This window comes from Salvelinus alpinus, chromosome 6, assembly GCF_045679555.1.
Source record: "Salvelinus alpinus chromosome 6, SLU_Salpinus.1, whole genome shotgun sequence".
NCBI classification, from domain to species: Eukaryota; Metazoa; Chordata; class Actinopteri; order Salmoniformes; family Salmonidae; genus Salvelinus; species Salvelinus alpinus.
The window spans coordinates 49,228,786-49,250,157 of record NC_092091.1 but is presented as its reverse complement, the minus strand read 5'-3'; the positions used below and the strand labels follow the sequence as shown (position 1 = coordinate 49,250,157).

The window sequence follows — 21,372 nt, the reverse complement described above, 5'->3', positions numbered from 1 at the left end:
AGTGGAGCGAGAGAGAGGGAGACGTAGTGGAGCGAGAGAGAGGGAGACGTAGTGGAGCGAGAGAGAGGGAGACGTAGTGGAGCGAGAGAGAGGGAGACGTAGTGGAGCGAGAGAGAGGGTGACGTGGCGGAGCGAGAGAGAGAGGGAGACGTGGCGGAGCGCGAGAGAGAGCGAGAGAGGGAGACGTAGCGGAGCGTGAGAGGGAGGGAGATGTGGTAGAGCGCGAGTGGGAGACGTAGAGGAGCCCGAGTGGGAGACGTATTAGAGCGCAAGAGAGAGAGGGAGACGTAGTGGCGCGAGAGAGAGGGAGACGTAGTGGCGCGAGAGAGAGGGAGACGTAGTGGCGCGAGAGAGAGGGAGACGTAGTGGCGCGAGAGAGAGGGAGACGTAGTGGAGCGAGAGAGAGGGAGACGTAGTGGAGCGAGAGAGAGGGAGACGTAGTGGAGCGAGAGAGAGGGAGACGTAGTGGAGCGAGAGAGAGGGAGACGTAGTGGAGCGAGAGAGAGGGAGACGTAGTGGAGCGAGAGAGAGGGAGACGTAGTGGAGCGAGAGAGAGGGTGACGTGGCGGAGCGAGAGAGAGAGGGAGACGTGGCGGAGCGCGAGAGAGAGCGAGAGAGGGAGACGTAGCGGAGCGTGAGAGGGAGGGAGATGTGGTAGAGCGCGAGTGGGAGACGTAGAGGAGCCCGAGTGGGAGACGTATTAGAGCGCAAGAGAGAGAGGGAGACGTAGTGGCGCGAGAGAGAGGGAGACGTAGTGGCGCGAGAGAGAGGGAGACGTAGTGGCGCGAGAGAGAGGGAGACGTAGTGGAGCGAGAGAGAGGGAGACGTAGTGGAGCGAGAGAGAGGGAGACGTAGTGGAGCGAGCGCGAGAGAGAGAGAGGGAGACGTGGCGGAGAGAGAGAGGAAGACGTGGCGGAGCGCGGGATGGGGATACGTGGTGGAGCGCAGGAGGGGGAGACGTGGCGGAGCGCGAGTGTGGGAGACGTGGCGGAGCGCGAGTGTGGGAGACGTGGCGGTGCGCGAGTGTGGGAGACGTGGCGGTGCGCGAGTGTGGGAGACGTGGCGGTGCGCGAGTGTGGGAGACGTGGCGGAGCGCGAGTGTGGGAGACGTGGCGGAGCGCGAGTGTGGGAGACGTGGCGGAGCGCGAGTGTGGGAGACGTGGCGGAGCGCTAGAGAGAGAGAGAGACGTGGCGGTTCGTTAGAGACGTGGTAGAGCGCGAGAGAGAGGGAGTCGTGGTAGAGAGAGAGGGAGACGTGGCTTAGAGCGAGAGAGACGTGGCGGAGAGCGAAAGAGAGCTTGGGAGATGTGGCAGAGCGCGTGAGAGAGAGAGGGAGACGTGGCAAGCGCGAGAGAGGGGGAGACGTGGCAAGCGCGAGAGAGGGGGAGACGTGGCGGAGCGCGAGAGAGGGGGACGTAGTGGAGCGAGAGAGAGGGAGACGTAGTGGAGCGAGAGAGAGGGAGACGTAGTGGAGCGAGAGAGAGGGAGACGTAGTGGAGCGAGAGAGAGGGAGACGTAGTGGAGCGAGAGAGAGGGAGACGTAGTGGAGCGAGAGAGAGGGTGACGTGGCGGAGCGAGAGAGAGAGGGAGACGTGGCGGAGCGCGAGAGAGAGCGAGAGAGGGAGACGTAGCGGAGCGTGAGAGGGAGGGAGATGTGGTAGAGCGCGAGTGGGAGACGTAGAGGAGCCCGAGTGGGAGACGTATTAGAGCGCAAGAGAGAGAGGGAGACGTAGTGGCGCGAGAGAGAGGGAGACGTAGTGGCGCGAGAGAGAGGGAGACGTAGTGGCGCGAGAGAGAGGGAGACGTAGTGGAGCGAGAGAGAGGGAGACGTAGTGGAGCGAGAGAGAGGGAGACGTAGTGGAGCGAGAGAGAGGGAGACGTAGTGGAGCGAGAGAGAGGGAGACGTAGTGGAGCGAGAGAGAGGGAGACGTAGTGGAGCGAGAGAGAGGGAGACTAAGTGGAGCGAGAGAGAGGGAGACGTAGTGGAGCGAGAGAGAGGGAGACGTAGTGGAGCGAGAGAGAGGGAGACGTAGTGGAGCGAGAGAGAGGGAGACGTAGTGGAGCGAGAGAGAGGGAGACGTAGTGGAGCGAGAGAGAGGGAGACGTAGTGGAGCGAGAGATCGAGGAAGACGTGGTGGAGAGAGAGATAGAGGGAGACGTGGTGGAGCGAGAGAGAGGGAGACGTGGTGGAGCGAGCGCGAGAGAGAGAGAGGGAGACGTGGCGGAGAGAGAGAGGAAGACGTGGCGGAGCGCGGGAGGGGGATACGTGGTGGAGCGCAGGAGGGGGAGACGTGGCGGAGCGCGAGTGTGGGAGACGTGGCGGAGCGCGAGTGTGGGAGACGTGGCGGAGCGCGAGTGTGGGAGACGTGGCGGTGCGCGAGTGTGGGAGACGTGGCGGTGCGCGAGTGTGGGAGACGTGGCGGTGCGCGAGTGTGGGAGACGTGGCGGAGCGCGAGAGAGGGGGACGTAGTGGAGCGAGAGAGAGGGAGACGTAGTGGAGCGAGAGAGAGGGAGACGTAGTGGAGCGAGAGAGAGGGAGACGTAGTGGAGCGAGAGAGAGGGTGACGTGGCGGAGCGAGAGGGAGACGTGGCGGAGCGCGAGAGAGAGAGGGAGACGGAGAGGGAGAGGGAGGGAGATGTGGTAGAGCGTGAGTGGGAGACGTAGAGGAGCCCGAGTGGGAGACGTATTAGAGCGCAAGAGAGAGAGGGAGACGTAGTGGCGCGAGAGAGAGGGAGACGTAGTGGCGCGAGAGAGAGGGAGACGTAGTGGCGCGAGAGAGAGGGAGACGTAGTGGCGCGAGAGAGAGGGAGACGTAGTGGCGCGAGAGAGAGGGAGACGTAGTGGAGCGAGAGAGAGGGAGACGTAGTGGAGCGAGAGAGAGGGAGACGTAGTGGAGCGAGAGAGAGGGAGACGTAGTGGAGCGAGAGAGAGGGAGACGAAGTGGAGCGAGAGAGAGGGAGACGTAGTGGAGCGAGAGATCGAGGAAGACGTGGTGGAGAGAGAGATAGAGGGAGACGTGGTGGAGCGAGAGAGAGGGAGACGTGGTGGAGCGAGCGCGAGAGAGAGAGAGGGAGACGTGGCGGAGAGAGAGAGGAAGACGTGGCGGAGCGCGGGATGGGGATACGTGGTGGAGCGCAGGAGGGGGAGACGTGGCGGAGCGCGAGTGTGGGAGACGTGGCGGAGCGCGAGTGTGGGAGACGTGGCGGTGCGCGAGTGTGGGAGACGTGGCGGTGCGCGAGTGTGGGAGACGTGGCGGTGCGCGAGTGTGGGAGACGTGGCGGAGCGCGAGTGTGGGAGACGTGGCGGAGCGCGAGTGTGGGAGACGTGGCGGAGCGCTAGAGAGAGAGAGAGACGTGGCGGTTCGTTAGAGACGTGGTAGAGCGCGAGAGAGAGGGAGTCGTGGTAGAGAGAGAGGGAGACGTGGCTTAGAGCGAGAGAGACGTGGCGGAGAGCGAAAGAGAGCTTGGGAGATGTGGCAGAGCGCGTGAGAGAGAGAGGGAGACGTGGCAGAGCTTAGGAAAGAGAGAGAGGGAGACGTGGCGGAGTGGGAGAGAGAGAGAGGGAGACGTGGCAAGCGCGAGAGAGGGGGAGACGTGGCAAGCGCGAGAGAGGGGGAGACGTGGCGGAGCGCGAGAGAGGGGGTGACGTGGCGGAGCGAGAGAGAGAGGGAGACGTGGCGGAGCGCGAGAGAGAGCGAGAGAGGGAGACGTAGCGGAGCGTGAGAGGGAGGGAGATGTGGTAGAGCGCGAGTGGGAGACGTAGAGGAGCCCGAGTGGGAGACGTATTAGAGCGCAAGAGAGAGAGGGAGACGTAGTGGCGCGAGAGAGAGGGAGACGTAGTGGCGCGAGAGAGAGGGAGACGTAGTGGAGCGAGAGAGAGGGAGACGTAGTGGAGCGAGAGAGAGGGAGACGTAGTGGAGCGAGAGAGAGGGAGACGTAGTGGAGCGAGAGAGAGGGAGACGTAGTGGAGCGAGAGAGAGGGAGACGTAGTGGAGCGAGAGAGAGGGAGACGTAGTGGAGCGAGAGAGAGGGAGACGTAGTGGAGCGAGAGAGAGGGAGACGTAGTGGAGCGAGAGAGAGGGAGACGTAGTGGAGCGAGAGAGAGGGAGACGTAGTGGAGCGAGAGATCAAGGAAGACGTGGTGGAGAGAGAGATAGAGGGAGACGTGGTGGAGCGAGAGAGAGGGAGACGTGGTGGAGCGAGCGCGAGAGAGAGAGAGGGAGACGTGGCGGAGAGAGAGAGGAAGACGTGGCGGAGCGCGGGAGGGGGAGACGTGGCGGAGCGCGAGTGTGGGAGACGTGGCGGAGCGCGAGTGTGGGAGACGTGGCGGAGCGCGAGTGTGGGAGACGTGGCGGAGCGCGAGTGTGGGAGACGTGGCGGTGCGCGAGTGTGGGAGACGTGGCGGTGCGCGAGTGTGGGAGACGTGGCGGTGCGCGAGTGTGGGAGACGTGGCGGAGCGCGAGAGAGGGGGACGTAGTGGAGCGAGAGAGAGGGAGACGTAGTGGAGCGAGAGAGAGGGAGACGTAGTGGAGCGAGAGAGAGGGAGACGTAGTGGAGCGAGAGAGAGGGAGACGTAGTGGAGCGAGAGAGAGGGTGACGTGGCGGAGCGAGAGGGAGACGTGGCGGAGCGCGAGAGAGAGAGAGAGAGGGAGACGGAGAGGGAGAGGGAGGGAGATGTGGTAGAGCGTGAGTGGGAGACGTAGAGGAGCCCGAGTGGGAGACGTATTAGAGCGCAAGAGAGAGAGGGAGACGTAGTGGCGCGAGAGAGAGGGAGACGTAGTGGCGCGAGAGAGAGGGAGACGTAGTGGCGCGAGAGAGAGGGAGACGTAGTGGCGCGAGAGAGAGGGAGACGTAGTGGAGCGAGAGAGAGGGAGACGTAGTGGAGCGAGAGAGAGGGAGACGTAGTGGAGCGAGAGAGAGGGAGACTAAGTGGAGCGAGAGAGAGGGAGACGTAGTGGAGCGAGAGAGAGGGAGACGTAGTGGAGCGAGAGAGAGGGAGACGTAGTGGAGCGAGAGAGAGGGAGACGTAGTGGAGCGAGAGAGAGGGAGACGTAGTGGAGCGAGAGATCGAGGAAGACGTGGTGGAGAGAGAGATAGAGGGAGACGTGGTGGAGCGAGAGAGAGGGAGACGTGGTGGAGCGAGCGCGAGAGAGAGAGAGGGAGACGTGGCGGAGAGAGAGAGGAAGACGTGGCGGAGCGCGGGAGGGGGATACGTGGTGGAGCGCAGGAGGGGGAGACGTGGCGGAGCGCGAGTGTGGGAGACGTGGCGGAGCGCGAGTGTGGGAGACGTGGCGGAGCGCGAGTGTGGGAGACGTGGCGGTGCGCGAGTGTGGGAGACGTGGCGGTGCGCGAGTGTGGGAGACGTGGCGGTGCGCGAGTGTGGGAGACGTGGCGGAGCGCGAGAGAGGGGGACGTAGTGGAGCGAGAGATCAAGGAAGACGTGGTGGAGAGAGAGATAGAGGGAGACGTGGTGGAGCGAGAGAGAGGGAGACGTGGTGGAGCGAGCGCGAGAGAGAGAGAGGGAGACGTGGCGGAGAGAGAGAGGAAGACGTGGCGGAGCGCGGGATGGGGATACGTGGTGGAGCGCAGGAGGGGGAGACGTGGCGGAGCGCGAGTGTGGGAGACGTGGCGGAGCGCGAGTGTGGGAGACGTGGCGGTGCGCGAGTGTGGGAGACGTGGCGGTGCGCGAGTGTGGGAGACGTGGCGGTGCGCGAGTGTGGGAGACGTGGCGGAGCGCGAGTGTGGGAGACGTGGCGGAGCGCGAGTGTGGGAGACGTGGCGGAGCGCGAGTGGGAGACGTGGCGGAGCGCTAGAGAGAGAGAGACGTGGCGGTTCGTTAGAGACGTGGTAGAGCGCGAGAGAGAGGGAGTCGTGGTAGAGAGAGAGGGAGACGTGGCTTAGAGCGAGAGAGACGTGGCGGAGAGCGAAAGAGAGCTTGGGAGATGTGGCAGAGCGCGTGAGAGAGAGAGGGAGACGTGGCAGAGCTTAGGAAAGAGAGAGAGGGAGACGTGGCGGAGTGGGAGAGAGAGAGAGGGAGACGTGGCGGAGTGGGAGAGAGAGAGAGGGAGACGTGGCAAGCGCGAGAGAGGGGGAGACGTGGCAAGCGCGAGAGAGGGGGAGACGTGGCGGAGCGCGAGAGAGGGGGACGTAGTGGAGCGAGAGAGAGGGAGACGTAGTGGAGCGAGAGAGAGGGAGACGTAGTGGAGCGAGAGAGAGGGAGACGTAGTGGAGCGAGAGAGAGGGAGACGTAGTGGAGCGAGAGAGAGGGAGACGTAGTGGAGCGAGAGAGAGGGAGACGTAGTGGAGCGAGAGAGAGGGAGACGTAGTGGAGCGAGAGAGAGAGAGAGAGAGGGAGACGGAGAGGGAGAGGGAGGGAGATGTGGTAGAGCGTGAGTGGGAGACGTAGAGGAGCCCGAGTGGGAGACGTATTAGAGCGCAAGAGAGAGAGGGAGACGTAGTGGCGCGAGAGAGAGGGAGACGTAGTGGCGCGAGAGAGAGGGAGACGTAGTGGCGCGAGAGAGAGGGAGACGTAGTGGCGCGAGAGAGAGGGAGACGTAGTGGAGCGAGAGAGAGGGAGACGTAGTGGAGCGAGAGAGAGGGAGACTAAGTGGAGCGAGAGAGAGGGAGACGTAGTGGAGCGAGAGAGAGGGAGACGTAGTGGAGCGAGAGAGAGGGAGACGTAGTGGAGCGAGAGAGAGGGAGACGTAGTGGAGCGAGAGAGAGGGAGACGTAGTGGAGCGAGAGAGAGGGAGACGTAGTGGAGCGAGAGATCGAGGAAGACGTGGTGGAGAGAGAGATAGAGGGAGACGTGGTGGAGCGAGAGAGAGGGAGACGTGGTGGAGCGAGCGCGAGAGAGAGAGAGGGAGACGTGGCGGAGAGAGAGAGGAAGACGTGGCGGAGCGCGGGAGGGGGATACGTGGTGGAGCGCAGGAGGGGGAGACGTGGCGGAGCGCGAGTGTGGGAGACGTGGCGGAGCGCGAGTGTGGGAGACGTGGCGGAGCGCGAGTGTGGGAGACGTGGCGGTGCGCGAGTGTGGGAGACGTGGCGGTGCGCGAGTGTGGGAGACGTGGCGGTGCGCGAGTGTGGGAGACGTGGCGGAGCGCGAGAGAGGGGGACGTAGTGGAGCGAGAGATCAAGGAAGACGTGGTGGAGAGAGAGATAGAGGGAGACGTGGTGGAGCGAGAGAGAGGGAGACGTGGTGGAGCGAGCGCGAGAGAGAGAGAGGGAGACGTGGCGGAGAGAGAGAGGAAGACGTGGCGGAGCGCGGGATGGGGATACGTGGTGGAGCGCAGGAGGGGGAGACGTGGCGGAGCGCGAGTGTGGGAGACGTGGCGGAGCGCGAGTGTGGGAGACGTGGCGGTGCGCGAGTGTGGGAGACGTGGCGGTGCGCGAGTGTGGGAGACGTGGCGGTGCGCGAGTGTGGGAGACGTGGCGGAGCGCGAGTGTGGGAGACGTGGCGGAGCGCGAGTGTGGGAGACGTGGCGGAGCGCGAGTGGGAGACGTGGCGGAGCGCTAGAGAGAGAGAGACGTGGCGGTTCGTTAGAGACGTGGTAGAGCGCGAGAGAGAGGGAGTCGTGGTAGAGAGAGAGGGAGACGTGGCTTAGAGCGAGAGAGACGTGGCGGAGAGCGAAAGAGAGCTTGGGAGATGTGGCAGAGCGCGTGAGAGAGAGAGGGAGACGTGGCAGAGCTTAGGAAAGAGAGAGAGGGAGACGTGGCGGAGTGGGAGAGAGAGAGAGGGAGACGTGGCGGAGTGGGAGAGAGAGAGAGGGAGACGTGGCAAGCGCGAGAGAGGGGGAGACGTGGCAAGCGCGAGAGAGGGGGAGACGTGGCGGAGCGCGAGAGAGGGGGACGTAGTGGAGCGAGAGAGAGGGAGACGTAGTGGAGCGAGAGAGAGGGAGACGTAGTGGAGCGAGAGAGAGGGAGACGTAGTGGAGCGAGAGAGAGGGAGACGTAGTGGAGCGAGAGAGAGGGAGACGTAGTGGAGCGAGAGAGAGGGTGACGTGGCGGAGCGAGAGATAGAGGGAGACGTGGCGGAGCGCGAGAGAGAGCGAGAGAGGGAGACGTAGCGGAGCGTGAGAGGGAGGGAGATGTGGTAGAGCGCGAGTGGGAGACGTAGAGGAGCCCGAGTGGGAGACGTATTAGAGCGCAAGAGAGAGAGGGAGACGTAGTGGCGCGAGAGAGAGGGAGACGTAGTGGCGCGAGAGAGAGGGAGACGTAGTGGCGCGAGAGAGAGGGAGACGTAGTGGCGCGAGAGAGAGGGAGACGTAGTGGAGCGAGAGAGAGGGAGACGTAGTGGAGCGAGAGAGAGGGAGACGTAGTGGAGCGAGAGAGAGGGAGACGTAGTGGAGCGAGAGAGAGGGAGACGTAGTGGAGCGAGAGAGAGGGAGACGTAGTGGAGCGAGAGAGAGGGAGACGTAGTGGAGCGAGAGAGAGGGAGACTAAGTGGAGCGAGAGAGAGGGAGACGTAGTGGAGCGAGAGAGAGGGAGACGTAGTGGAGCGAGAGAGAGGGAGACGTAGTGGAGCGAGAGAGAGGGAGACGTAGTGGAGCGAGAGAGAGGGAGACGTAGTGGAGCGAGAGAGAGGGAGATGTAGTGGAGCGAGAGAGAGGGAGACGTAGTGGAGCGAGAGATCGAGGAAGACGTGGTGGAGAGAGAGATAGAGGGAGACGTGGTGGAGCGAGAGAGAGGGAGACGTGGTGGAGCGAGCGCGAGAGAGAGAGAGGGAGACGTGGCGGAGAGAGAGAGGAAGACGTGGCGGAGCGCGGGAGGGGGATACGTGGTGGAGCGCAGGAGGGGGAGACGTGGCGGAGCGCGAGTGTGGGAGACGTGGCGGAGCGCGAGTGTGGGAGACGTGGCGGAGCGCGAGTGTGGGAGACGTGGCGGTGCGCGAGTGTGGGAGACGTGGCGGTGCGCGAGTGTGGGAGACGTGGCGGTGCGCGAGTGTGGGAGACGTGGCGGTGCGCGAGTGTGGGAGACGTGGCGGAGCGCGAGAGAGGGGGACGTAGTGGAGCGAGAGAGAGGGAGACGTAGTGGAGCGAGAGAGAGGGAGACGTAGTGGAGCGAGAGAGAGGGAGACGTAGTGGAGCGAGAGAGAGGGTGACGTGGCGGAGCGAGAGGGAGACGTGGCGGAGCGCGAGAGAGAGAGGGAGACGGAGAGGGAGAGGGAGGGAGATGTGGTAGAGCGTGAGTGGGAGACGTAGAGGAGCCCGAGTGGGAGACGTATTAGAGCGCAAGAGAGAGAGGGAGACGTAGTGGCGCGAGAGAGAGGGAGACGTAGTGGCGCGAGAGAGAGGGAGACGTAGTGGCGCGAGAGAGAGGGAGACGTAGTGGCGCGAGAGAGAGGGAGACGTAGTGGAGCGAGAGAGAGGGAGACGTAGTGGAGCGAGAGAGAGGGAGACGTAGTGGAGCGAGAGAGAGGGAGACGTAGTGGAGCGAGAGAGAGGGAGACGAAGTGGAGCGAGAGAGAGGGAGACGTAGTGGAGCGAGAGATCGAGGAAGACGTGGTGGAGAGAGAGATAGAGGGAGACGTGGTGGAGCGAGAGAGAGGGAGACGTGGTGGAGCGAGCGCGAGAGAGAGAGAGGGAGACGTGGCGGAGAGAGAGAGGAAGACGTGGCGGAGCGCGGGATGGGGATACGTGGTGGAGCGCAGGAGGGGGAGACGTGGCGGAGCGCGAGTGTGGGAGACGTGGCGGAGCGCGAGTGTGGGAGACGTGGCGGTGCGCGAGTGTGGGAGACGTGGCGGTGCGCGAGTGTGGGAGACGTGGCGGTGCGCGAGTGTGGGAGACGTGGCGGAGCGCGAGTGTGGGAGACGTGGCGGAGCGCGAGTGTGGGAGACGTGGCGGAGCGCTAGAGAGAGAGAGAGACGTGGCGGTTCGTTAGAGACGTGGTAGAGCGCGAGAGAGAGGGAGTCGTGGTAGAGAGAGAGGGAGACGTGGCTTAGAGCGAGAGAGACGTGGCGGAGAGCGAAAGAGAGCTTGGGAGATGTGGCAGAGCGCGTGAGAGAGAGAGGGAGACGTGGCAGAGCTTAGGAAAGAGAGAGAGGGAGACGTGGCGGAGTGGGAGAGAGAGAGAGGGAGACGTGGCAAGCGCGAGAGAGGGGGAGACGTGGCAAGCGCGAGAGAGGGGGAGACGTGGCGGAGCGCGAGAGAGGGGGACGTAGTGGAGCGAGAGAGAGGGAGACGTAGTGGAGCGAGAGAGAGGGAGACGTAGTGGAGCGAGAGAGAGGGTGGCGGAGCGAGAGAGAGAGGGAGACGTGGCGGAGCGCGAGAGAGAGCGAGAGAGGGAGACGTAGCGGAGCGTGAGAGGGAGGGAGATGTGGTAGAGCGCGAGTGGGAGACGTAGAGGAGCCCGAGTGGGAGACGTATTAGAGCGCAAGAGAGAGAGGGAGACGTAGTGGCGCGAGAGAGAGGGAGACGTAGTGGCGCGAGAGAGAGGGAGACGTAGTGGCGCGAGAGAGAGGGAGACGTAGTGGCGCGAGAGAGAGGGAGACGTAGTGGAGCGAGAGAGAGGGAGACGTAGTGGAGCGAGAGAGAGGGAGACGTAGTGGAGCGAGAGAGAGGGAGACGTAGTGGAGCGAGAGAGAGGGAGACGTAGTGGAGCGAGAGAGAGGGAGACGTAGTGGAGCGAGAGAGAGGGAGACGTAGTGGAGCGAGAGAGAGGGAGACGTAGTGGAGCGAGAGAGAGGGAGACGTAGTGGAGCGAGAGAGAGGGAGACGTAGTGGAGCGAGAGAGAGGGAGACGTAGTGGAGCGAGAGATCAAGGAAGACGTGGTGGAGAGAGAGATAGAGGGAGACGTGGTGGAGCGAGAGAGAGGGAGACGTGGTGGAGCGAGCGCGAGAGAGAGAGAGGGAGAGGAAGACGTGGCGGAGCGCGGGAGGGGGAGACGTGGCGGAGCGCGAGTGTGGGAGACGTGGCGGAGCGCGAGTGTGGGAGACGTGGCGGAGCGCGAGTGTGGGAGACGTGGCGGTGCGAGTGTGGGAGACGTGGCGGTGCGCGAGTGTGGGAGACGTGGCGGTGCGCGAGTGTGGGAGACGTGGCGGTGCGCGAGTGTGGGAGACGTGGCGGAGCGCGAGAGAGGGGGACGTAGTGGAGCGAGAGAGAGGGAGACGTAGTGGAGCGAGAGAGAGGGAGACGTAGTGGAGCGAGAGAGAGGGAGACGTAGTGGAGCGAGAGAGAGGGAGACGTAGTGGAGCGAGAGAGAGGGTGACGTGGCGGAGCGAGAGGGAGACGTGGCGGAGCGCGAGAGAGAGAGAGAGAGGGAGACGGAGAGGGAGAGGGAGGGAGATGTGGTAGAGCGTGAGTGGGAGACGTAGAGGAGCCCGAGTGGGAGACGTATTAGAGCGCAAGAGAGAGAGGGAGACGTAGTGGCGCGAGAGAGAGGGAGACGTAGTGGCGCGAGAGAGAGGGAGACGTAGTGGCGCGAGAGAGAGGGAGACGTAGTGGCGCGAGAGAGAGGGAGACGTAGTGGAGCGAGAGAGAGGGAGACGTAGTGGAGCGAGAGATCAAGGAAGACGTGGTGGAGAGAGAGATAGAGGGAGACGTGGTGGAGCGAGAGAGAGGGAGACGTGGTGGAGCGAGCGCGAGAGAGAGAGAGGGAGACGTGGCGGAGAGAGAGAGGAAGACGTGGCGGAGCGCGGGATGGGGATACGTGGCGGAGCGCAGGAGGGGGAGACGTGGCGGAGCGCGAGTGTGGGAGACGTGGCGGAGCGCGAGTGTGGGAGACGTGGCGGTGCGCGAGTGTGGGAGACGTGGCGGTGCGCGAGTGTGGGAGACGTGGCGGAGCGCGAGTGTGGGAGACGTGGCGGAGCGCGAGTGTGGGAGACGTGGCGGAGCGCGAGTGGGAGACGTGGCGGAGCGCTAGAGAGAGAGAGACGTGGCGGTTCGTTAGAGACGTGGTAGAGCGCGAGAGAGAGGGAGTCGTGGTAGAGAGAGAGGGAGACGTGGCTTAGAGCGAGAGAGACGTGGCGGAGAGCGAAAGAGAGCTTGGGAGATGTGGCAGAGCGCGTGAGAGAGAGAGGGAGACGTGGCAGAGCTTAGGAAAGAGAGAGAGGGAGACGTGGCGGAGTGGGAGAGAGAGAGAGGGAGACGTGGCAAGCGCTAGAGAGGGGGAGACGTGGCAAGCGCGAGAGAGGGGGAGACGTGGCGGAGCGCGAGAGAGGGGGACGTAGTGGAGCGAGAGAGAGGGAGACGTAGTGGAGCGAGAGAGAGGGAGACGTAGTGGAGCGAGAGAGAGGGAGACGTAGTGGAGCGAGAGAGAGGGAGACGTAGTGGAGCGAGAGAGAGGGAGACGTAGTGGAGCGAGAGAGAGGGAGACGTAGTGGAGCGAGAGAGAGGGTGACGTGGCGGAGCGAGAGAGAGAGGGAGACGTGGCGGAGCGCGAGAGAGAGCGAGAGAGGGAGACGTAGCGGAGCGTGAGAGGGAGGGAGATGTGGTAGAGCGCGAGTGGGAGACGTAGAGGAGCCCGAGTGGGAGACGTATTAGAGCGCAAGAGAGAGAGGGAGACGTAGTGGCGCGAGAGAGAGGGAGACGTAGTGGCGCGAGAGAGAGGGAGACGTAGTGGCGCGAGAGAGAGGGAGACGTAGTGGCGCGAGAGAGAGGGAGACGTAGTGGAGCGAGAGAGAGGGAGACGTAGTGGAGCGAGAGAGAGGGAGACGTAGTGGAGCGAGAGAGAGGGAGACGTAGTGGAGCGAGAGAGAGGGAGACGTAGTGGAGCGAGAGAGAGGGAGACGTAGTGGAGCGAGAGAGAGGGAGACTAAGTGGAGCGAGAGAGAGGGAGACGTAGTGGAGCGAGAGAGAGGGAGACGTAGTGGAGCGAGAGAGAGGGAGACGTAGTGGAGCGAGAGAGAGGGAGACGTAGTGGAGCGAGAGAGAGGGAGACGTAGTGGAGCGAGAGATCGAGGAAGACGTGGTGGAGAGAGAGATAGAGGGAGACGTGGTGGAGCGAGAGAGAGGGAGACGTGGTGGAGCGAGCGCGAGAGAGAGAGAGGGAGATGTGGCGGAGAGAGAGAGGAAGACGTGGCGGAGCGCGGGAGGGGGATACGTGGTGGAGCGCAGGAGGGGGAGACGTGGCGGAGCGCGAGTGTGGGAGACGTGGCGGAGCGCGAGTGTGGGAGACGTGCCGGAGCGCGAGTGTGGGAGACGTGGCGGTGCGCGAGTGTGGGAGACGTGGCGGTGCGCGAGTGTGGGAGACGTGGCGGTGCGCGAGTGTGGGAGACGTGGCGGAGCGCGAGAGAGGGGGACGTAGTGGAGCGAGAGAGAGGGAGACGTAGTGGAGCGAGAGAGAGGGAGACGTAGTGGAGCGAGAGAGAGGGAGACGTAGTGGAGCGAGAGAGAGGGTGACGTGGCGGAGCGAGAGGGAGACGTGGCGGAGCGCGAGAGAGAGAGGGAGAGGGAGGGAGATGTGGTAGAGCGTGAGTGGGAGACGTAGAGGAGCCCGAGTGGGAGACGTATTAGAGCGCAAGAGAGAGAGGGAGACGTAGTGGCGCGAGAGAGAGGGAGACGTAGTGGCGCGAGAGAGAGGGAGACGTAGTGGCGCGAGAGAGAGGGAGACGTAGTGGCGCGAGAGAGAGGGAGACGTAGTGGAGCGAGAGAGAGGGAGACGTAGTGGAGCGAGAGATCGAGGAAGACGTGGTGGAGAGAGAGATAGAGGGAGACGTGGTGGAGCGAGAGAGAGGGAGACGTGGTGGAGCGAGCGCGAGAGAGAGAGAGGGAGACGTGGCGGAGAGAGAGAGGAAGACGTGGCGGAGCGCGAGTGTGGGAGACGTGGCGGAGCGCGAGTGTGGGAGACGTGGCGGAGCGCGAGTGTGGGAGACGTGGCGGTGCGCGAGTGTGGGAGACGTGGCGGTGCGCGAGTGTGGGAGACGTGGCGGTGCGCGAGTGTGGGAGACGTGGCGGTGCGCGAGTGTGGGAGACGTGGCGGAGCGCGAGAGAGGGGGACGTAGTGGAGCGAGAGAGAGGGAGACGTAGTGGAGCGAGAGAGAGGGAGACGTAGTGGAGCGAGAGAGAGGGAGACGTAGTGGAGCGAGAGAGAGGGTGACGTGGCGGAGCGAGAGGGAGACGTGGCGGAGCGCGAGAGAGAGAGGGAGACGGAGAGGGAGAGGGAGGGAGATGTGGTAGAGCGTGAGTGGGAGACGTAGAGGAGCCCGAGTGGGAGACGTATTAGAGCGCAAGAGAGAGAGGGAGACGTAGTGGCGCGAGAGAGAGGGAGACGTAGTGGCGCGAGAGAGAGGGAGACGTAGTGGCGCGAGAGAGAGGGAGACGTAGTGGCGCGAGAGAGAGGGAGACGTAGTGGAGCGAGAGAGAGGGAGACGTAGTGGAGCGAGAGAGAGGGAGACGTAGTGGAGCGAGAGAGAGGGAGACGTAGTGGAGCGAGAGAGAGGGAGACGAAGTGGAGCGAGAGAGAGGGAGACGTAGTGGAGCGAGAGATCGAGGAAGACGTGGTGGAGAGAGAGATAGAGGGAGACGTGGTGGAGCGAGAGAGAGGGAGACGTGGTGGAGCGAGCGCGAGAGAGAGAGAGGGAGACGTGGCGGAGAGAGAGAGGAAGACGTGGCGGAGCGCGGGATGGGGATACGTGGTGGAGCGCAGGAGGGGGAGACGTGGCGGAGCGCGAGTGTGGGAGACGTGGCGGAGCGCGAGTGTGGGAGACGTGGCGGTGCGCGAGTGTGGGAGACGTGGCGGTGCGCGAGTGTGGGAGACGTGGCGGTGCGCGAGTGTGGGAGACGTGGCGGAGCGCGAGTGTGGGAGACGTGGCGGAGCGCGAGTGTGGGAGACGTGGCGGAGCGCTAGAGAGAGAGAGAGACGTGGCGGTTCGTTAGAGACGTGGTAGAGCGCGAGAGAGAGGGAGTCGTGGTAGAGAGAGAGGGAGACGTGGCTTAGAGCGAGAGAGACGTGGCGGAGAGCGAAAGAGAGCTTGGGAGATGTGGCAGAGCGCGTGAGAGAGAGAGGGAGACGTGGCAGAGCTTAGGAAAGAGAGAGAGGGAGACGTGGCGGAGTGGGAGAGAGAGAGAGGGAGACGTGGCAAGCGCGAGAGAGGGGGAGACGTGGCAAGCGCGAGAGAGGGGGAGACGTGGCGGAGCGCGAGAGAGGGGGACGTAGTGGAGCGAGAGAGAGGGAGACGTAGTGGAGCGAGAGAGAGGGAGACGTAGTGGAGCGAGAGAGAGGGTGGCGGAGCGAGAGAGAGAGGGAGACGTGGCGGAGCGCGAGAGAGAGCGAGAGAGGGAGACGTAGCGGAGCGTGAGAGGGAGGGAGATGTGGTAGAGCGCGAGTGGGAGACGTAGAGGAGCCCGAGTGGGAGACGTATTAGAGCGCAAGAGAGAGAGGGAGACGTAGTGGCGCGAGAGAGAGGGAGACGTAGTGGCGCGAGAGAGAGGGAGACGTAGTGGCGCGAGAGAGAGGGAGACGTAGTGGCGCGAGAGAGAGGGAGACGTAGTGGAGCGAGAGAGAGGGAGACGTAGTGGAGCGAGAGAGAGGGAGACGTAGTGGAGCGAGAGAGAGGGAGACGTAGTGGAGCGAGAGAGAGGGAGACGTAGTGGAGCGAGAGAGAGGGAGACGTAGTGGAGCGAGAGAGAGGGAGACGTAGTGGAGCGAGAGAGAGGGAGACGTAGTGGAGCGAGAGAGAGGGAGACGTAGTGGAGCGAGAGAGAGGGAGACGTAGTGGAGCGAGAGAGAGGGAGACGTAGTGGAGCGAGAGATCAAGGAAGACGTGGTGGAGAGAGAGATAGAGGGAGACGTGGTGGAGCGAGAGAGAGGGAGACGTGGTGGAGCGAGCGCGAGAGAGAGAGAGGGAGAGGAAGACGTGGCGGAGCGCGGGAGGGGGAGACGTGGCGGAGCGCGAGTGTGGGAGACGTGGCGGAGCGCGAGTGTGGGAGACGTGGCGGAGCGCGAGTGTGGGAGACGTGGCGGTGCGAGTGTGGGAGACGTGGCGGTGCGCGAGTGTGGGAGACGTGGCGGTGCGCGAGTGTGGGAGACGTGGCGGTGCGCGAGTGTGGGAGACGTGGCGGAGCGCGAGAGAGGGGGACGTAGTGGAGCGAGAGAGAGGGAGACGTAGTGGAGCGAGAGAGAGGGAGACGTAGTGGAGCGAGAGAGAGGGAGACGTAGTGGAGCGAGAGAGAGGGAGACGTAGTGGAGCGAGAGAGAGGGTGACGTGGCGGAGCGAGAGGGAGACGTGGCGGAGCGCGAGAGAGAGAGAGAGAGGGAGACGGAGAGGGAGAGGGAGGGAGATGTGGTAGAGCGCGAGTGGGAGACGTAGAGGAGCCCGAGTGGGAGACGTATTAGAGCGCAAGAGAGAGAGGGAGACGTAGTGGCGCGAGAGAGAGGGAGACGTAGTGGCGCGAGAGAGAGGGAGACGTAGTGGCGCGAGAGAGAGGGAGACGTAGTGGCGCGAGAGAGAGGGAGACCTAGTGGAGCGAGAGAGAGGGAGACGTAGTGGAGCGAGAGAGAGGGAGACGTAGTGGAGCGAGAGAGAGGGAGACGTAGTGGAGCGAGAGAGAGGGAGACGTAGTGGAGCGAGAGAGAGGGAGACGTAGTGGAGCGAGAGAGAGGGAGACTAAGTGGAGCGAGAGAGAGGGAGACGTAGTGGAGCGAGAGAGAGGGAGACGTAGTGGAGCGAGAGAGAGGGAGACGTAGTGGAGCGAGAGAGAGGGAGACGTAGTGGAGCGAGAGAGAGGGAGACGTAGTGGAGCGAGAGAGAGGGAGACGTAGTGGAGCGAGAGATCGAGGAAGACGTGGTGGAGAGAGAGATAGAGGGAGACGTGGTGGAGCGAGAGAGAGGGAGACGTGGTGGAGCGAGCGCGAGAGAGAGAGAGGGAGATGTGGCGGAGAGAGAGAGGAAGACGTGGCGGAGCGCGGGAGGGGGATACGTGGTGGAGCGCAGGAGGGGGAGACGTGGCGGAGCGCGAGTGTGGGAGACGTGGCGGAGCGCGAGTGTGGGAGACGTGCCGGAGCGCGAGTGTGGGAGACGTGGCGGTGCGCGAGTGTGGGAGACGTGGCGGTGCGCGAGTGTGGGAGACGTGGCGGTGCGCGAGTGTGGGAGACGTGGCGGAGCGCGAGAGAGGGGGACGTAGTGGAGCGAGAGAGAGGGAGACGTAGTGGAGCGAGAGAGAGGGAGACGTAGTGGAGCGAGAGAGAGGGAGACGTAGTGGAGCGAGAGAGAGGGTGACGTGGCGGAGCGAGAGGGAGACGTGGCGGAGCGCGAGAGAGAGAGGGAGAGGGAGGGAGATGTGGTAGAGCGTGAGTGGGAGACGTAGAGGAGCCCGAGTGGGAGACGTATTAGAGCGCAAGAGAGAGAGGGAGACGTAGTGGCGCGAGAGAGAGGGAGACGTAGTGGCGCGAGAGAGAGGGAGACGTAGTGGCGCGAGAGAGAGGGAGACGTAGTGGCGCGAGAGAGAGGGAGACGTAGTGGAGCGAGAGAGAGGGAGACGTAGTGGAGCGAGAGAGAAGGAGACGTAGTGGAGCGAGAGAGAGGGAGACGTAGTGGAGCGAGAGAGAGGGAGACGAAGTGGAGCGAGAGAGAGGGAGACGTAGTGGAGCGAGAGATCGAGGAAGACGTGGTGGAGAGAGAGATAGAGGGAGACGTGGTGGAGCGAGAGAGAGGGAGACGTGGTGGAGCGAGCGCGAGAGAGAGAGAGGGAGACGTGGCGGAGAGAGAGAGGAAGACGTGGCGGAGCGCGGGATGGGGATACGTGGTGGAGCGCAGGAGGGGGAGACGTGGCGGAGCGCGAGTGTGGGAGACGTGGCGGAGCGCGAGTGTGGGAGACGTGGCGGTGCGAGAGTGTGGGAGACGTGGCGGAGCGCGAGTGTGGGAGACGTGGCGGAGCGCGAGTGTGGGAGACGTGGCGGAGCGCTAGAGAGAGAGAGAGACGTGGCGGTTCGTTAGAGACGTGGTAGAGCGCGAGAGAGAGGGAGTCGTGGTAGAGAGAGAGGGAGACGTGGCTTAGAGCGAGAGAGACGTGGCGGAGAGCGAAAGAGAGCTTGGGAGATGTGGCAGAGCGCGTGAGAGAGAGAGGGAGACGTGGCAGAGCTTAGGAAAGAGAGAGAGGGAGACGTGGCGGAGTGGGAGAGAGAGAGAGGGAGACGTGGCAAGCGCGAGAGAGGGGGAGACGTGGCGGAGCGCGAGAGAGGGGGAGACGTGGTTCAGCACGAGAGAGAGAGACGTGGCAGAGCGCGGGAGAGAGAGAGGGGGAGACGTGGCGGAGCGCGAGAGGGGGAGACGTTGTAGAGCGCGAGAGGGGGAGACGTTGTAGAGCGCGAGAGGGGGAGACGTTGTAGAGCGCGAGAGGGGGAGACGTTGTAGAGCGCGAGAGGGGGAGACGTTGTAGAGCGCGAGAGGGGGAGACGTTGTAGAGCGCGAGAGGGGGAGACGTTGTAGAGCGCGAGAGGGGGAGACGTAGTGGCGCGAGAGAGAGGGAGACGTAGTGGAGCGAGAGAGAGGGAGACGTAGTGGAGCGAGAGAGAGGGAGACGTAGTGGAGCGAGAGAGAGGGAGACGTAGTGGAGCGAGAGAGAGAGAGGGAGACGTAGTGGAGCGAGAGAGAGGGAGACGTAGTGGAGCGAGAGAGAGGGAGACGTAGTGGAGCGAGAGAGAGGGAGACGTAGTGGAGCGAGAGAGAGGGAGACGTAGTGGAGCGAGAGAGAGGGAGACGTAGTGGAGCGAGAGAGGGAGACGTATTACAGCGGGAGAGGGAGACGTAGTAGAGCGCGAGTGAGAGAGAGACGTGGTGGAGCGCGAGAGAGGGAGAGGGAGACGTAGTGGAGCGTGAGAGAAAGAGAGGGAGACGTAGTGGAGAGAGAGAGAGAGAGGTAGACGTAGTGGAGAGAGAGAGAGAGTGGGAGACGTAGTGGAGAGAGGGGGAGACGTAGTGGAGCGCGAGTGAGAGGGAGACGTAGTAGAGCGCGAGTGAGAGGGAGACGTAGTAGAGCGCGAGGGAGACGTAGTAGAGCGCGAGAGAGAGGGAGACGTATTAGAGCGAGAGAGAGGGAGACGTAGTAGAGCGAGAGAGAGGGAGCCGTAGTGGAGCGCGATAGGGAAACGAAGTGGAGAGCGAGAGAGAGAGGGAGACGTAGTGGAGCGGGATAGAGAGAGACCTAGAGCCAGAGAGAGAGACATAGAGCGAGAGACCTAGTCTGCACTAACCTTATCTTGAACTGGACCCACCATAGAGTATTTTTGAGAACACAGCTCACTCCTGGAGCAATGACTTGAGAGACCACCTCTGCTATAGAATGTTGTATCTGCTAAAAAGTTTAGGGTCATGTAGAATCTTCATAGAACATTTTCAGACGATGCGTTGTTTTGTGCTTTATATGATATGTATTTAATAGATGTGAACAAGGTGTGTGTGTATGTGCATGCACAGTGTGTTTGTCTCGACTGATTCCATGACTCACATGGACCTGTCACACAGACGTTGCGGCCATGACTCTCACTCTGTCTCTCCCCCTCTTCCTCCTCTTCTCACCGCTCACTCTCTGGAAATTTCACCTTCATCTTGTCCCCCACCCTGCCCACCCCTCCTTTATTTACACCTTTTTCCACTCTTTCTTTCTCTGCTTTTCTCTCTTGGCTGTTCTTTCCTCCCAACAGACTTGACCAGCAAACCCCGTAGCCCTCCCCAGCCTCCTCCTCCACCACCCCTGCCCCCCGGCCGGCCGCCACTCCCAACCCCACCCCAGGAACGAGGGAATGAGACAGAGCTGGGAGGTGGAGGAGGAACTGCAGCAACTACAGGAGGAGGTGCAGGAGAATGAGTGGAGGACTGGGAGGAGAGAGAAGCTCCTCTCCGCCAACTGGAGGGGGTGGAGGGCGAAGAGCGGGAAGGAGGGAGGACAAGAGCCATTGACAACCAGTACTCCTTCTTCTGAGGAGGGAGGGGGGGTGTTTGTGCGAAAGGGAGAGTGGAGGAGGTGGGAGTCATAGCCATTCATAACCAGTATTTGTATTTTATTACGGGACTGTGAGGGGAGGGGGTTAGAAGGACGTACTAACACTATTAAAACACAAGCATTCTGGGAGATTCGGCAAGATGGAGAGAAAGAGAAAATGGGTGAAAGAGAAGAGAGAGGGATGGGAGCACCTTACAACACTAAATATAGGTACACTAATGTTTAGCGAGATAAGCTTTTTTGCCGGTACAACTCTTGGTACGCTTTTTGTAGACTTTTGAATCAATTCATGGATGTAGGTAGTGAGAGAGAGAGATCCTCTGAACCCAGTAGTACCATACCTCAATATCCTGCAGACTTTCTACTGGCCAACAGTACACTTTCACAGAGGTGGAGATGGAGGACAACCATATACTTACTAGGTGGCAAAGAGACTAGGCTAGAACTGGCAAGCAGGATACATATACCTCAGTCACTTTTTCAACCTCACTCTCTTTTTCTCTCCTCATTTTCTGGTTTTCTTTAATGGTAGAGAAGTGGCCAGAGGTAGAGAGAGAGCGAATATATATTCAGATAAATACTTTATTATTGATAATAATAATGATACGATTAACAATAATGATAATGGAAATAATGATGGTCGGAATTAATAGTATTAATTTTATTTTGTTTTTAAAATGCCTTTTATTGTATGTTGTTAACTCCATGTAATGCGTAACACTTGTTCCTGCCCCCATCCGATTATTTCAGTTGAAATTTGTTTGTGCCTTTTTTTATATTGCTAAGCCTCATACTCAGTCTTTCCCTCACGCTCATACAGTCCTCTCCTCCTGGACCTCATCCTAATTTCATTTTAATGTGCAGAAATAGAATATAAGAAAAACATAAGGGGGGGGGGGGGAGGGGCATTTTTCTACTCGTGCCTTTTTGTGTTATCACCTCTGTCATACTCCTTCAACCTGTGCCTTGGTTGTGTAGCCATGTCCGTCTGTTTGCCATTCAGTTCAGTGCCTCTATCTTTCATTATCTTTGTATCTCCCTCCTTCCTCTCTTTGTTTATACCTTTACTTCTTGTTTGTCCTCTACTCAGATCCTTGTAATCATCTTTTACACATCTTACCCCATGCCCCTGTTCATCCTTTTCAAATTTTGAACTCTATTTGTGCCTTTCTGTCTCTGTCTGTCTCTCGCGCTCTCTTTTGCTGGGACCTTGTGTTGACGGTGGGCAGGGTTTTGTCCCAACCTGTGTGGTTAGTTTCAGGTACTACATTGAATTTGATGATATGATATAATATAATTATACTGAAACATTATGGCCTAGTGTGTTGTTGCTTTGGTTCACTGTTATTGTTTCTTACTGAATAAAGGGGAAGGATGTAAAGGAATGTTACAGTAATTCTTGCAGCTTTGGGTTGTCGCTAGTTGCCACAAAGTCAAATGGCTATGTCATAAAAATTCATCAAAACAAAAATTCGCGTTTTGGTCATAATTTAA

The 21,372-nt window shown here is 61.7% G+C and overlaps 1 protein-coding gene across 2 annotated transcripts in view; it reads left to right on the top strand.

The window, feature by feature from the left end:
* LOC139578784 (SH2B adapter protein 1-like) overlaps window positions 1–21,263 on the top strand; it is an 82,761-nt gene extending 61,498 nt beyond the window's left edge. For both annotated transcript variants that reach the window (XM_071406799.1, XM_071406800.1), the window contains exon 10: window positions 19,580–21,263. In XM_071406799.1, the coding sequence (XP_071262900.1) occupies window positions 19,580–19,601 (22 nt within the window). In that variant the 3' untranslated portion in view covers window positions 19,602–21,263. The remainder of the gene's footprint in view (window positions 1–19,579) is intronic.
* Window positions 21,264–21,372: the final 109 nt, after the last annotated feature.